This window comes from Xiphophorus hellerii, chromosome 9 (assembly GCF_003331165.1).
Source record: "Xiphophorus hellerii strain 12219 chromosome 9, Xiphophorus_hellerii-4.1, whole genome shotgun sequence".
Lineage (NCBI taxonomy): Eukaryota > Metazoa > Chordata > Actinopteri > Cyprinodontiformes > Poeciliidae > Xiphophorus > Xiphophorus hellerii.
In genome coordinates this window covers 2,750,133-2,767,798 of record NC_045680.1, presented here as the reverse complement: position 1 = coordinate 2,767,798, position 17,666 = coordinate 2,750,133, and the positions used below count along the sequence as shown (strand labels likewise).

The window sequence follows — 17,666 nt, the reverse complement described above, 5'->3', positions numbered from 1 at the left end:
GCAACAACCCTTATCATCCAGCCAGAGCGAGCATATTAATTTGTTAGACTGGCCCTGTAAAATCCCAAACTTACATTAGTTGAGACACCAATCTAGCATCAGATTTATTTAAAAAATGTATCCAAATTTTTTGTTTCTAAATGTGCAGTGCTAGTTGAAAAACTCCTAAAGAAAAGCCTGAATGGCGATTTGAAAATATATTGAGTCAGGAGGGAAGAATCCAGTTCACAACTATGCACTACTTGGTGTTAATAAAATACATTAAAGCTTTTAATGGGAATATGATAAAATCTAAAAACAAAAATAAAAAATCAAGGGGTATGAACTTTTCCATGGCAGTCTGTGTCTTGGACACTTATTTTCTTCACCATAAATGCAGTACTATACACTAGTTCATATTTACAGCTGTTGTGCCTGCACATTTTTCTATTTATGCACTGTACATGCTGTTTTTTCTTAAAAATAGTCACCACTGGTTGCCGTTACTAAGTAGGAAGAAAAAAGTAAGTAGTTACCAAGCACTGCTTACATAGCCTGCTTTTAACATCAAATACTTATTTCTTATTCCAAACATAATATACAAACACTCATTCACACAGGAAAGTGGAGCCATGCTTATCAACTGTAAAGTGGGCTCATAAGCAGAGGCCCTCACTCATACATCAAACAGATGGTGCCTCTCTGTCTTCCCTTGATGTCTCCAATGTTGGGGATTGAGCCAGGAGCTGGAGCTCAGAACCACATTTTCTCACAGTTAGCATGCAGTTCAATGTTGGGGGGACAGTACAGCACTGTGTTCAAACAAAGTGCATATGCCTGGATTTACATGTGGTGTTTCAGGATTTGCGGTGTTTCTCTGTTAGACATCTTGAACTTCTCTAATGACATTGTTACAGAATTAAACCCTTGTATTCATCTGAAGCTAAAATTAGGTTTTGGGAATTTTCTCAAATGAGACTGATCAAATTCAAAATCGAATTTACCTAAGCCAAAAGTCAGCAAAAAACAAAAATGTATGCATTTATTAAAAGTAAGTTTGTATTCTTTGGACGTTGACGTGAGGATGCATTCAGATTTTAAATATTCACTAAGCTTCCCACTCTCTGTTGTTGTCTCTGGAGAGACACTTGATCTAAAAGCACCGTTCTTCCTGGATCTTTTTAGATGGTGGTTTTTGGCAGAAAGCCACATCCTTGTATTTGGATAAAACATTATGGATCCACTGCACAACATCTGCTGTCAGGAACAACTAAGACCACCACACTAGGCCAAGAGCCAACAGGACTCAGCAAAAGAGCCAATGCAGAATCGATTATTCGACAGTTACAAACATAAGTAGGCCTGACAATGTCAAGGTTGCGTGCTGTGAATATTGCTGACTTGTGCAAATTGCCTTGGGAAATACATGTACAGCATGTAGTTGTGTGGTTTAATTAAATGACTCAATTTAATTCTAAGTATTTTTTTTTGTATCTGTCATCATGCAGGTAATATCATATGTTGCTATATAATGAATTTTCCCCATGTCACATTTCAATTTCATTAGTATTAACAGTTGAATGAACAGAACTCTGGCTTTTTCTCTGTTGTCAAATGGTCTCCATACAGCTGGTCAGTTTGCAGTTACACCCTATTGGTTTCACAAATACAATGCATTACAAAAGTGTTCACACCCATTTTTTTTATTTTAGCACAATGCAAACACATGTCTTAATAGGATTTTATGTGATAGACCGACATAAAGTACTGTGTAATAATTAATTTTTTTAAAATTTGCAAATAAAAACTTGTGGACGTTATAGTCGCAATGAGTTCGTCAATTGTTCGTAGAACGGTCTTTGCTGAAATTACAGCAGCAAGTGTTTTTTTTCCAAATCCACAGACTGACAATCTTGGACATACCTCTTTGGAAAAGTCACTCAAGCTCATTCAGGTTTGATGGATAACATCTGTGAACATCCGTTGCACAGACTCAATTGGATTTAGGTTTGGACTGTCACTGGGACATTTTCACCCAAGAATTTGATCCTAATCTGATCTAAACCACTCCATTGTCACTCTGCTTTTAAGTTTAGGGCCATTAACTTGCTCAAGGTGGACCTCTGACATTGCAGCTTGGAACAGATTTTTCCTACATTGTGCTGCATTTAGCTTCACCCATCTTTGCTTTAACTCTGACCAGAATCCCTGTTCCCGCTTAAAGTAAAGCAACTTCAGGTAACTGATGCTACTGTCACCATTTATCGCAATAGGAATGGATTATTTAAGATGTTGTGTGGCGTTTGTTTCCCATCATCATAGCATTCTGTATGTTTTCATCCCACTATTTGTCTGATCAAAGCATCTTTTTCCATATGTTGCCCTGTTCCCTACATGGCTTGTTGCACATTTTTTATGGCTTTCTTTCAACAATGTCTTTTTTTAGTCAATGTTCCATAAACGGCAGATTTGTGGAGAGCTTGAATAATAGTTGCCATGCTCTCAATCCTGAGCTGTGGATCTGTTGAAACCTCCAGCGATACCAGAGGCCTGTTGGCTGTCTCTCTAATTAATGGTCTCTTGGTTTTTATGAGAGTTTTTTGTCTTCCTTTGAGGCCTTCACACACTTATTAAAGTAGCTGGTTGTACTAGGTTTAGAAGTAACTTAAGCTGGAGTGTTAAAAGACATTCACACTCAGACTTTCATTGGTTTAAAATGGCAAAGCTAGCATTTTTTTCCTTAGACTTCACAATTATGTATAACCCTGTTTTAGTCTGTGCTCCAACATCCTAGTAAAATACTCTGACGTTTGTGGTTGTAATGAGACACATGCACAGGTTTAAATATACTACCAACACAGAAGCTCACTGAAAAACACCAAAAAACATTTCTTTGTGCACAGAAAAAAATCGTAAAGCCTTTGTGTTGCTTCTACTAAACTTTAATACTACTTGTTACATTTCCCTTTGATTTTTGATTCAGTGTTTGAAGACAGTCAGGAGTTAAGTTTAAAGAAACATGCTTTCTCACTTCTTGTTTTTGCCTCTCTCTCCTCTCCTCTTCACCAGGTCTCAAATCTATTATGAAGAAAAATGGTGTTGCTGACAAGCAGGGGAGCAAGGGAGCCAAGAAAAACCTGAAGTTTGTTGGGGTGAATGGAGGGTAAAAATCTTTCGCTTTATCAGCATCCAGCTTATGTTTCTGTTTGCTGTAGTGTTTAGATTTTTCATTTGTAGGCCTGTGGGGCATTGTACAAATGGACTGAGACCCAATAAGGCACAATAAGGGGATTTCCAGTCTAGGCAGCTCAGAGTCATTCCTTTGACAATTTTTTGCTAATTTGGTTGTCTTATTGACTTAATTAAACTAAGACCCAACCTTATACTGAGGCTACAGTCTTTCCCTGGTTTGATTCCCGGTCCCGGGCCATTTACAGCATCTCTTCCCCTCCTGTCTAGCTACTAATGAATAAAGGCCACTAGAGACAAAAAAACAACTTTTAAAAAATATGCCCAGGGTCTCCAGTCGGACAGAAAAGATCGGGGATTTCAATTTGATAGTCGTAAGTGCTGTCGTAAGTGGAGTGACATATGATGGCCTGATAAGGCATTACCTGCAGAGAGATTGCAAGGGGTTACTAAGGAGTAGATAAGGGCAGCAGTAATGGAGACACTTCCTGCTATGTTTAGTTGGAGACAAACCCTGAGCTATGGGTACTAAATAAATTAATTGGTTCTCTTATCCAAATAGTCATCATGAGCCTATGGATGGTGGATTAGCTCCCTCTTAGGGATTGCTCACCTGGTGTGAGGAGGGCAGCAAGAAGAGTCACTTTGATTTTGCATCCAAAAGAGCCTTTTGAGGTTCCTGTATTCCCTTCAAATATTTTTCCAGAGATAAAATGGATACAATTACTGTGTATCCTGCTGGGTAAAGGCTTTGGGAAAGAGTCTGAACCTGCATGAATTATTGTCACTGACCACTTCATTAAATGTACTTTGCCAGTACTATATTGAACTCACAAGTGCACTAATTCTTTGTGGCATAGATCCAACAAGGCATCTGACAAACTCCTCAGTTTTGGCCTATTTTGATTTGCTGACAGATTTGCTCACACTCATGATGCGAATACATTGTTCCACAACATCACAAAGAGACTCTGTTGGATTAAGATCTAGTGATAGTCTAAGTGGAGACCGTTGGAGTGCAGTAAACATATCATTTTGAGCAAACTGGCTTGAAATGATTTGCAATTTGATTCTGTGTTCACCAGATTGTACATTCAGAGGTTGTATTCTGCTTACACTGGTTGTGATGAGTGTTTATTTGAACCATTGTTGTATTTTTTGAACAAGCCTTCCCATTCTCCTTTGACCTCAGAAACCAACTAGGCATTTTCATCTATACACCTGCTGCTCAATAGATGCGTTTCTTGTTTCGGACCATTCCCTGTAAATCTGGAAGATGTTTGGCCAGAAAAATCAAAGCAGATCAGCATTTTCTGACATAAACCAGCCTTTCCTACACCAACTACTTGCCTTCAAAGTCACTGAAATCAACTTTTTTATCCATTCTAAAGTTGTCTTCACCATATCTTAATAGCTAATGTATTGAACTGGTGTCATGTGATTGGTTGAGCTTCTATTTGTGTTAATAAACTGAGTAACTGTGCATAATAAAGTGGCTTGTGACTGTAACTTAAGATTTTCGGAACAGGTCAGAGTTCCTTTGCATGCTACATTTGTGCTTAATACACTCAAAAGTAAAAAAGAGCAAAGTTTCATTATTCTGGACATTCCGCTTATCCTTTCTTACTTTTACATCCATATCAAATAGATATCCAGTTTTAATTGGAAAATAAATCTGAGCACCTCCCATATGCTTCACACCGACATCTAATCCCAGATAAGAGCACTTCCTAGGGCTTTCTTTTTTGTCTGAAATTCCTGAGAGGTATTATGTGCTGCATGTCAAGGAAATGGCAGCCGTGAGTAAATTTATTTAATTCCGGCATTCCTATTCTTACATTCCTGAGCTTCACTGTTTCATGACCGGCTCACCTCTGCTGTGTTGTTTCAGATTGTTTTTATATAAGTTCAGTTCCTTCCTTGCTCTTGCAAACCAATCTGCAAACATACGACAACAGTTAGGTGCTCTTGGGAATAATAAATTTTCATGGTAACTGCAAAGAACAGCTCATAATAAACAATCATAGATAAGTTTTGTGAACTTTCAATGAGTCCATCCCTATTCTTTACAACTCATGGATATCCAAGAATTGCAGTTCATCTCCTAATAAATATGAGCAGATGTTAAATAGGTCAGACAATCTCGAGATTTTTCTTCACACCAGGAAGTGGGCTGCTGTTTGTATTACATCTTTTCAGATCGTCTGCTCTATCTTTGCTCAGTCTGGAACTCTTGAGGAATCTGAGGAATGCTGAGATCCCATGAACGCCTCTTGTCACTGTGTGTGTATGTGTTCAAATAAGCATGAATCAATGGTATTCATCATAAGACTTATCTGATCACTGGTCTCACAGTGGTGCCTTCATGATGCACCCCAGTGATCACACTCATATATAGCCCACCGGCATCTACTCAAACTTTAAATGAAGAGCCTTACCTGTTAGAACAAAGATGTATTTGTCTGAGGTTTCATAGGAGTGTGCACAAACATTCCGGTGGATAATTATTATACAAGTAATAGAATGAGGGATGTTTTATGATGGGCCAACACCACAAAGGCAAACATATATCTGATGATGGATAACCGGTTAGTAATTACTCAGCCTTGGCTGATGTGGAAACCTTCATATTTACCTAAACTCGTCACACGTCTTATCAATTTAGAGGCTGGCATAGATTTCTCGATATTTACATATTTCTCACTTTTGAAGTAAAACTTAATCAAACCTTCTTCATGAAAAAAGCATTTCAAATGTCACGTTTCCTCTTCTAGCTATGAGACGACATCCAGCGAGGACTCCAGCGCAGATGAAAAGTCAAGAGCAGAAGTGGAGGAGGAAGACAAATCCGAAGTAGCGGTAGAGAAGGAAACAGACATGGAGTCTGAGGAGTCAGTAGGGATCCTGGTGGCAGATGCAGAGGTTGCTGTTGCTGCTGCTGCTCCTGCTCCTGCTGCTGCTGCGGCTGAGGGGGAGGAAGGTGCTGTGGGTGAAGATAAAGAGGTTGAGAGGGGCCTGTTGGATTTAGAAGGTGGCCATGAGCTCCTTCAGGTGGAGGAGGCTGAAAGGTGAGACAGACAAGAGCTTTGGATCTTTCTATCTGTTAAGCAAAGTTTTACTAAATGCTTTGTTTTCCACAAGTATAATCACAGAGATGAACAACATAGTCATGCATGTACAATCAATTTCAAAGGTATTCACACTCCTTAAACTTGTCCACATTTTGACATGTTACAGCCACAAATTTCAATTCATTTTTTGGGTGGATTTTGTGTGATAGACCAACACAAGATAGTGTGTTATTGTGAATTAGAAAGAAAATTATACAGATGCTGTTTTTAAATATTTACTGTGGGGAAAAGCGGCAATAACAAGTCCAGTTTCTTGAAGGGGACATAGTTTGAAAAGGAAGGTGGTCTGGTCATAGGAGATCATAATAAATTTTTTATGGCTTACGTGTTCTACATGTAAGCCAGTTTTGGTTTGATGGAAAACTGAAACCACAGATCACCCTGAACACATGAAAGGTGGCAGCTTAATGCTAACCTATCCTCAGCAGGGACAAGTTGAAAGAAAGTCAGAGTTGAAAGAAAAATGGATGGTGCTAAATGCTAGGAAATTCAGTTGATCCGTACATTGCCGTTCACTACAAGATTTCATCGAAGAGTCAACAGGTCTGGGAGAAAAACCCAGAAATCCCAAGCTGAATCCCAAAGGATTTCACACATAACCATCTCTAAGGTAAAAGGGGAATAGTTCAAAAAAAGAGAAAATATTCAATCCAAGAAAATTATATAGAAAAAAGACAACAATGGCTCAGATAGGTACTTGTAATAACCAAGGTATGTGAAATACCATCTATAAACATACAAGACATAATACCTCAAAGCAGACAACACCAGGTGTCACTCTTTTCAGTTAAAAATGGGAGACAGGCTGCAGTTTGCATAGACTCACCAATAGGCAATAACAAATTGGAAAAAAAGAATACCAATGAATCTCAATATTAGCTGTGACTTTAAAGATGTTTGGGTCACAAGTTGTTGTAAACAACAAGGATCCATTTTGACATGTAACAAAAGTTCAACCTGCAGATGGGGCCATCATGGTTATATATGGATATTTCCTTGGCTCACTTTGGGACCTTTGTCAACAGTTGAGCCAAGTTGAAATCACTTGCAGCCAGCCTGAGTTGTATTGCTGATGATGTCCATTCCTTTATGACTAGCGTACCCGTCATCTGATGGCTACTTTCAGGAATAGTGCATCATGTCACAAAGCTCAAACCATCTCAAACATGAAGAATAGTTATGGCCTTCACAGTCACCAGATCTCTATTCAGTCTTTGGGAGGTAGTGGAACATGAGATCCAAATCATGGATGGGTAGCTGACATTTCTGCCACAACTGAGTGATGCTGTTTCTGACATCCCATTGAAATTCTGTCACAACTTCAGGAATCTTTTTAGACAATAGGAGAATCAATGCAGTAATAACAAGGTGTGCCAAATAATGTTTTCATGAAGTTGATAGACACAGGGACAAAAATCCAATCCAAAGATCCAATTTAGAAAAAACACTTGTCATCTGTAATATAAAGACTTAAAAATTGTTTAAAAAGTTTATACTCAATTCACATTTTCTTCCACTAACTTTAGTGTGAACTCAAGTGTGTAAAAAACAGTTGTTCCTTCACATTGCCTCAGGCAGTGTATTTATGCTTAGTAGTACGTGAAACAAGATAAATCTGAAGTGGAAACAAGAATTTTCTTCCAATTTTTATTGGCTGCATACCTAACTTCCATGTGGTCCACTGCATCAACTGGTACATAGTTATGCTGCCAGGAATCAGAGGACAGTATTTAATAAGTTATTTATTCAGAAGTAGTCTGATTCCTTTGAGTTTATACAATAAACTAATTTCTATTAGATGAAGCCATTTTTTTATATTCAGGCTAAATCTAGCCTCAGATACAATTTAGAAGTTGTTGATCATTGTGAAAGTACTAACCAAACAGCTACAATTAGCTTTTACTGGTGCTACACTCAAAACCTTTATTTATACAGAACATTGAAAACTAGTTATCATTTTCCTTTTATAGAGCAAGTATGTGCTTCTTGTATTGCTCAGTCACATAAAATCCATATAAAATACATTAAAGTTAAATTGGCGTGACAAGATTTTGAGAAATTCATAGGTTTTTTGAAATTATTTTCTTATTGTATTTCAAACTGAAATTACTCAACAATCAATGCATTCCCTTTCTACATTAAACACCAGGGAAATAAGCTCAGCAGAAAACACCTGGAAAATCAGATGTTTTGCAAGCCAACTGGTACTTCTTTGGATTTGTCAAAAGTATTCTTCAATGTGTTATGTGTTTTTATAGGGAGAAAGTAGATAAAGGATTCATTGATGCCTGCGTGTATGTAAAGGATCGTATGGAAGAGGTTTCATCTCCAGATAAGGAAATGGTAAAGCTTTCTTTGACTCTACTGTATTTTCTTTTTTTCTTCGTAATGCAAATTTGTAATATAGACTAATTTTAATATACATGTCTCTCCACAGCGTCAGGTGTTGGTGGTGCTTTATCAGGAATGGTTCAAAGTCTCGAGCCAGAAAGACTCCCAGGCAGATACAGTCAGATTATACCTGAGACAAGTGGGACTGACCACCCCCACTCTCCTGCCATATGTTGTTAACTTGACTGACGGTAATGGGAATATGGCCCTCCACTACAGTGTGTCGCATTCTAACTTCCCTGTGGTCAAGCTGCTGCTAGACACTGGTGAGTTGAGCCTTACGCACTCACCTGTACTAACAGCTACATTCAAAATAGAATTTCTTGTAATAAAGAGTCTTTGCATTCTTCTAGGTCTTTGTGAAACAGATAATGTGAATAAGGCGGGATATACTCCAGTGATGCTGGCTGCCTTGACCGCTGCTGAAAGCCCAGATGATCTAGAGGTGGCCGAGCAGCTGCTAAAACTTGGCGATGTCAACGCTCGCTCCAGACAGGTAACACAGAGTGCAGCATAAGCTTGAAGTAACATGTGGTCTGTCAGAAGGTGAAAGATATTTCTAGGAATATACATTAGGTTTAGTTGTTTTTATTTTGCAAAAATAATTTATATTTTCCCAATAAATAAATAAATAAAAACACATGTCTGCAGTTTTTTTTCTGTACAAAAATCTATAAAGCCAAAGGGTTCATGAACATTGCATGCATTTGTTGCCTTACAGTGAGAAGGTCACTAGTTTAAATCCTGGCCTGGAGCCTCTCAGTCTAAAAAAACATGAACACTAGGTTAAGTGATCTCGCTAAATTGCTGCTAGGAGTGAGTGTTGAGTGTGTATGGTTGTTTGTCCTCTGTATCTGTGTGTTACCCTGTGATGGACTGGCAATCTGTCCAGGGGTGTATCACACCTTTTGCTAGGTGCCGGCCCTCCAGAGACCCTGCAAAGATAAGCTACAATAGACACTTGATTAATAATTGACATTAATAGTTTTTTTCCCCTCATTTCTAATGTTATGTGTTTTTCTCATTTGTTGAACTGGATCATAAAAAAAGAAACATGGCTGTCACTTGCTCTCTTGTACTTCTCACTTTTTTCCCTCCGTCACATTCACTCAGATTCTCAAACTCCATACCCATCTCCATATTTTCCTTCTGTTAACTTCTAATTCTAATTTGACTTCTCTCTTCCTCTCATTCTCAAGGCTGGCCAGACCGCGCTCATGCTTGCAGTGAGCCACGGTCGCGTTGCTATGGTGAAGCTGCTTCTGAGCTGCGGCGCAGATGTAAATGCACAGGACAGTGAGGGATCTACGGCCCTGATGTGTGCCTCCGAGCATGGACACACGCACATTGCTTGTTTGCTGCTGGAGACAGGTCGCTGTGATATCGGACTCACAGATAAGGTATGCTTTTACAATGTAAAACTAAAATAAGCTGTAAGTAGAAAAGATGTCAGAGTTTAGACTGGTGAATTCAGAACAGTTTTAGTTCTCCTGAACCACAAAATACCAGAATAACAGTTTTTTGACCTCAGCTGGTGGCCCCACTTTTCCTTGTGCATTTCAGAGCATTTCATTACAACTGTCAAAGCTGTGCATTTTTAAGGTAAATTTAGAAGATTAAGGTTTTGGTCAGATATGTAAAAACCCTGGCTACTGGCCTACCATAAATAAAGTCTGGATGTAGAGGACCATATTTATAAGTTCGTTTTCTGAATTTAGGAAACTGGATATAGTATTTTTTTTTTTTTTTGCTGTAACAATAAGACTTCTCTCACCTTACATATGCAGTAATTTACATATTCAGAAGAGAAAGATCATAAAGCCTATGTGCCACCCAAAGATTCCTGCACTGCCCCTGTAAGGGCAGTGTGGATGCAGTGAGGCATGGCATAGTTGATACAGAAAAGAAATGGGGAGCTACATAGCTCAGGGACATGAAATGTCTCATGTATAAAACACAGCACAGAGACAGATTCAGCGGTGGTCTCAAAATGAATTCACTTTTATACATGGGGCATGACGCAGTCTTAAATCTAAATTAGTTTACTGTTTAACTTCAACAATAATTATTTAAAATTTTTATTAGATTAGAGATCATGTGACATCTTCTCTCTATTTACACATATAAAATTTTGTTACTCGACACTGATCTTTTATGTGTTAGGTCCTAAGTTTACTAAAGCTGTTGCCATGGCGGTCTCAGATAGAGTTTATTTCTATGGCATTTTTTTTCTCATAAGCATCTTGCAATTACTTTTTGTAGGCTGGAGGCACAAAAGTGATACTAAAATATACTGTAAAATATAGAAAACCATAAACGTGAAGGTCTACCTATCAGTCCTCCCACAATCCACATTTGTACCACTGGTCAATGTTTTGCTGTGTTTAGTATCACGTGACTACAGATAGTATTTTGAAAGAAACACGATCTTAAGAAAAGGAGCTGTTGTTACCATTTTGAATTACACTACCTGCATTCAAATCACTCTCTTTCATCAGACAACATAATGTGAAATAGAGACTATATACCCTGGAATGAGGCAACTATTTTCCCTGTGGTTGACTTTTCTCTCAGCACGCAGCTTCAACTGCTCTCATTATTTTTTATATCAACTGATATCTAGACTTTGATTAGAGGAAAAACTTGCCATGACTCGCTGCTTGATAGATGTAAGAAGTTAGAAATATTACCACAGAACATTGTCTGTGGTGTCATCTGGGGAAATTTACTGCTCTATTAGTTTTGATTGATGTCTCAGTGTCAAGTACACAACATCTTTCCAAGTGTAAAGATATGGCTTTCCAAGTGCTTGCGTTTGGAGAGATTTGTTCTCTCAGCTGCAGGTTACAGAGGCCGTTAACCGCAAGGTCACAGGCTCATAATAAGCTTTCTCATTTGTACTAAATTGCTAGTGGAGCATGATTTGAATGCTTGATAACATGCACACAAAAATCTAACTTTTTTCTTCTTTTTTTATGGGGGACTATGGGCAGATTTTGCATACATAATTTACAAAACTAATCAGCAGCCATCATTACTTATTTCTGTGGTTTTATATGTTAGACACTTAAATATGCAATCATAATTGGCAGACTGAGTCACTGCAGGGGCAGCTTTTATCATAGTGCCTATTAACTGTCAGTAGTATCCTTGATAATATAATGCAGTAGTGAAAACTGCCTCAAAGATTGCATGTCCAAAAGAAGTAAAAGTATCATGAACATGAATTTGAAGTACGTCTTAAAAATCTACATTGTTGTGCTAAACTAATGCAAGTTTGAACATAAGTGTGAAAAATGGAAGATTTGGTCTCAGAACAAAAATTATTAGGATGTATACAATAAATTGTTTAGAATATTATATGTATTTTTTTGACTGAGTAAAGATGCTATTTCTTTCGACTGCCACAAAGTGGATTGGAAGCCTTCCCTGGTTAGATTATGCAGATTATGCACTTGTCCATAATAATGCAACATATTCAGTGACTCCATTATCACTGAATGTGTGACAAGTTTTAGTCAGCCCCTTTTGAAGGAATGTCATCTGAATTTTCCTATGCTACTATTCTTGCTATCTGTTCCCCTGCGCTGTGCTTTAGTGCTAATGTTAGCTTCTACATAAACAAGAACAAGTGGACATTTGATTTCAGCGGAGTTATATTTGATTAGCACCACCACAGTTAAAACCACTTTACTTTTACTGCAGATGCTTAATAAATGCAACATTCTCTGTATTTGTAGAATGCAGTTATTATTTTTAGCCCCACCTCCCAACCTACCTCTATTTTGGAAAGTAGTCAAAAGATAGGGATGTTTGTTCAGTATCTTCCTTAACAGTACAACAGTTTTGAAACTTACAGAATTATATTATAATTCTGAATTGAATACAGAAAAGTGGTTATATTAGTGAGAGTGTTACATTGCTTACCAAAATTGTTGAATGCATAGTGATTATAAAAAATGGTGTATTTTTCTGGTGAGTACTTTGCAAATTATGGCAGTAATCTTCTTGAAAATTTTTTAAAAATATATATTAAGCAATATTTTTCTTAGTCCACTTTTTGTATTTTTTGCTCAAAATTTTTCTGTGCAAAGAGTGATTTCAGTATATTTTTATATAGTCTGTTTTTGTTGTAATTGTTTAACATGTAGTTGCCATTCCTTTATATAGATTAATGTTTGAGACTATGATTCATTTATAACAATCTTAGCTGGTATTAAGCCTTTCAGCAAAAGATAGAATTGTAAGGCTTTACATGAGAGTGGTCTCATGTTCTAATCAGAGCAGATAAATTATTCTCTGAGCCTGTGTGTAAGCTAGTACAACACTGCCACTGTGAGGATTACAATGGCCACTGCAACATGTTATATGTGAAATCAACATCGCATCTCCATTTGTTTTCTCCAGAATGGTCAAACAGCCCTGTCAGTGGCAGAAGCAGCTGCTCATCAAGACATCATCGATCTTCTAAAATCCCATGCATCTGAGCCCATGTCTGCTGCAGACCTCCTCTGAGTTCTACACAGTTTTCCAAACCATTCTAGGTCAACATCTGCCTCTATTTCCTCGATCCTCTACCCACCAACAGAATGGGGAAAAAAACAAAAGTAAATACTGAATATGATGCTATATGAAGATAAGCATGGGGCTGCCTTTATGACCTCTGGGAATAGAGTGTTTAGACCATAATGTCTTGTTGTTGTTTTTTTAAATGAAATGACTAGTGAGGGTTGAACAAAGTCAAAAAAAGATATTGCAGTGGCAACAACTGAAGCCAACAGCAGATTGAGCAGGAAACAGGGTGAGTTTAAAAAAAAGGAACATACGGGAGAGAAATTCTGAACTGCTGCATCTTAATATATACTAACTCTTAAAGCAAAATATTAAGCACATGATCTACCTTTCAAATATATAAAATATAACATAATTTCTATTTTTCTTTAATCACATTGACATTGTTTTTTTTCCCCATATTTGGACATAAGCCATTATTGAGAGCATCTTATATACAGAATGTTATTCTAACAGATCATGATCATACAAACAGAGACTGTATTTTCTACTGCACTTTTTTTTACTGTGTATGTGTACAGTGAATATGAATATATTCAACTCCAGAGGAAACTATAAAGCATGGAGTTATAAAAGAAGTGACATCAAATAATGAATCATTACTCCACAGTGGTCATGTTTTTCACGTGGTTCATGGGTGATCATCATTTGTGAGTTATTGAAAAACAAATGGTTTAGTCTAAAATAAAATTCAGTATTTTTTATAACAATATATTGAGGTTGAAAAAAAAAAAAAAGTCAAGAGATTGTATTGAGCTGCATGCTAATACAGTTACTCCCCCTACTGGCTGTTTTAAATATAGCATCACAAACCAGTATGTTGTAATACTGTTTGTGATCCCCAGCTGTCTGTATACATATATAAATATATAGTATCACACAAAAATGAGTAAATCCCATTTTATATTAAATATTTTATTATATCTCTTCATGGGCAATACTGATGACATACTGAAGCAGGGTTTAGTAGTCACTTTACAGTTTGTGTATCCGAGTAAATTTGCAATCCTCTCAAAATAACTATACAAGGCCACTAAGATCTGTCTGCAAAAGTGAGTGCATCCCCAAGTGAAAATGTTTAAATTATGACCAAGTGTCAACATTTCATGTGACCACCATAATTTTTCTGTACTGTCTTTACTCTCTTAACTTAACAGTGTTTAGGTCTGGTTTAGCAACACTGCCTTGTGGCCGAGTTTTCAAAGGGAAAGGATCATGAAACTGTAGCTTCCCACAGCCAACAACGCTTGTACACCCCCAAACCATGAAACACCCACTGCCATACTTGACAATAGGCACAACACACTTGTCTTTTTACCCCTCGCCTGGTTGCTGCCACAACCAGGTGAGGTTAAACCAACAGGTCTATCCTGGTCTCATCAGACCATAGGGACATGGTTACTGTCTGCTTCTCTGGCTGCTGAATTTCTTGTGCATCTTCTTTAGAAAAGAGAATTCTGGGATCAAATTGATCCTAGCATTTGATCCCACAGACCATCAAATTGATCTGTGTGACCACAGACCAATTTGATGCAGTGTGCACCATATGGTCTGATCACTGACAGGCTGAATTCAACCCCAACATCCTCTGCAGCAATGATAGCACCCAAGGGTCTAATATCAAAAGACAACCTCTGGATACAACGCAGAACATGTGCACTCAACTTATGTGGTCATTACACCAGGGAGGGAAAATGGTTAACTGAGCATAATTTGGACATTTTCACTTAAGGGCATTCTCACCTTTGTTGGCCATGACTTGGCCAACTAAGCCATTGCTCATTGCTAACTAACAACTATGTTAGTTATCTTGAGCGGACAGAAAACACACAGTTATACATATGGTACACTGACTACTTTACATTATATCAAAGTGTTATACCTTCTGTGTTGTCCCATAAAGAGGTAAAATAGAATGCTAACAAAAATACAAGGGGTGTACCCAGTATTGTGATATATATCTATATGTCTCTCTATTTACATAGATAGATATACAGTACAGACCAAAAGTTTGGACACACCTTTTAATTCAATGAGTTTCCTTTATTTTCATGACTATTGACATTGTAGATTCACACTGAAGGCATCAAAACTATGAATAACACATGTGGAAATATGCACTAAACAAAAAAGTGTAAAACAACGGAAAATACCCCTTATATTCTAGTTTCTTCAAAGTATCAACCTTTTGCTGTGATTACTACTTTGTACACACTCTGCATTTTCTTGATGAGCTTCAAGAGGTAGTCACCTGAAATGGTTTTCACTTCATAGGTGTGTCCTGTCAGGTTAATAAGTGGGATTTCTTGCCTTATAAATAGTCATGAAAATAAAGAAAACCCATTGAATTAGAAAGGTGTGTCCAAACTTTTGGTCTGTACTGTATATGTCTACATAAATATCTATCTACGGTATATATATAGAGAGAGCTGTTTGTGTGATTGTTCTAATCATGTATGCAACACGTACAGAATGCACAATGAATGTTGGGCTGGCTGTGACACATTCCAAGAGAATAAAAATGTAGCAAGTTTTAACTAACCCTGCATGGATGACAAGTGCAAGACTTCGAATCAGTTGAGATATTAACTTTATTACAAATATATGTCTAAAGACTTTAAATTAGTCCTGATGATGAAGCAGTCTTTAGATTGTAGAGCTAAGTTCATTAGGCTCTCGTACCCATGACTAAAGCAATCAGACCAGACATATTAAAATCCTGAGCAGGGAGTTTTGTTTGCAATAAGAAGCAATAAAAAAATATTATGTATGGGACTATGGTGCAGCCTTAAATGGATAACTGTTATTATTCTGGAGCTGAGGTTTTATTTTCCAGGAAAACAGATGTTCTTTTGTGGAGCCTTTTCTAATACATCTCCTTGCAGGAGTGTGGTCTTATGAAATGTTTACAATGAAACATTCCTTCCACAGTGACCACAACAGATGCCAAACATCTAACAATGTTTACATGATCAAAGGGGATAAGATAAAATAATAATTCAGCAAATGTTTAAATAATACATTGAATTATTTTACCTCAGTTTACCCTTTAGAGGGATTAATAAATACCAGTCATGTCAGTTACGAAATTCTGGTAAAACTGTATGAAAAGCCTTAAAATAAATTAAATACTAATTGCAGTGGCATAATCTTACATTGATTTAGTTGTGAGAAAATCTTATATTAAGAAATTGTTTTGTTTTGTCTGTTGAGGGAGAGCTGGTGTCTCACTAGTGGTCAATGAACAACCATTTTGTTGAAAACAATTATTCCCTCAAGCAAAATTTCCCCCTCACTGAATAAAAGTACAGACAAATAGAAAGGGGTGATATTATTTAACATGTTTAGTGTCAGATCATGTTACTTCATTTAAAGACTGATTTCTTTTAAGGCTTTAAACATGTCTTTGCCAGAGGTGCCAATAAATGTGGAGGGCTGTTTATGAGGCCTTGTTAAATCTGATTTATGTTGGGGAACATCTGTTTGCAAGAGTCAGTAGAGCTAAAAGTCGAATATTGTCATGTAAGGTAATAAATATATAAGTAGCAATCCGATCTGCATGACAAAATCAGTTTCTGTGTTGAGGGAAAACTTCAGGCAATTAATCAAACTGGAGGATTTCTAGCACAAGATTAACGTAACAACTGTTACTTTAACAATATTTAGGCCTTGCTTATCTCTAAAACTTGATTTCAGCTTCATTAGTTTTCCTTAATAATACATTTAATTGCTTTCTTGACATGTCACCAAGATCTGTTCTATTCTAATTTTCTATTTCATTGCGGTCACGCCATCAATCCCAAATACTGCAAACTAAATCAAAAATAGGCACAGAATTGGGACTACAACTGTAATTTGAAAAATAATTATTTGTATGAATATATATAAAGTCAGAATTTACATGAAACAACTTTTTACAAATGGACTAATAGCACATATTTCTATGTAGCATTAATTATTCCCTGTGCTACAGTTACAGATTAAAACGGAAAAGTATAAATATATGTTCCTTTTACTTAGCTGCGGGATGTCAAACCCGTGCTGAGAGAAGTGTCTGGTCTTCCATGCCTACACATCTTTATGAAAATTTATGTTCAATCCAGTGTGTGACCCAGATGTTGTAAGATTTCACGTCTGGTTGATCACCAAAGACCTGAAATCAACTTTGTTCCACATGGGGTTAAATTTGTGTGTTTTCTTCTGTAAATCCAGCCAAATACATGTATATAAAGTATTGTGGAAAAATATATAACAAGTATTGTCTGACAGTCTTATAATTATATGAAGTATTTATTCTAAATGCTATATTTTTACCATATATATATATATATATATAAATATATGACAAAATTATGTATGCATGGAGACAAATATTCAAGTAATAGTGCTCGAAGGGAACCAGAC

At 37.0% G+C, this 17,666-nt stretch overlaps 1 protein-coding gene across 4 annotated transcripts in view; it reads left to right on the top strand.

Annotated features, from left to right (window-relative positions):
* Positions 1–14,006, top strand: part of kank4 (KN motif and ankyrin repeat domains 4) — a 77,699-nt gene extending 63,693 nt beyond the window's left edge. For all 4 annotated transcript variants that reach the window (XM_032572385.1, XM_032572384.1, XM_032572383.1 and 1 more), the window contains 7 exons: positions 3,049–3,142; positions 5,943–6,236; positions 8,558–8,642; positions 8,737–8,956; positions 9,044–9,186; positions 9,890–10,090; positions 13,098–14,006. In XM_032572385.1, coding sequence (XP_032428276.1) covers positions 3,049–3,142; positions 5,943–6,236; positions 8,558–8,642; positions 8,737–8,956; positions 9,044–9,186; positions 9,890–10,090; positions 13,098–13,205 — 1,145 coding nt within the window. In that variant the 3' untranslated portion in view covers positions 13,206–14,006. The remainder of the gene's footprint in view (positions 1–3,048; positions 3,143–5,942; positions 6,237–8,557; positions 8,643–8,736; positions 8,957–9,043; positions 9,187–9,889; positions 10,091–13,097) is intronic.
* The last annotated feature ends 3,660 nt before the right edge of the window (positions 14,007–17,666 follow it).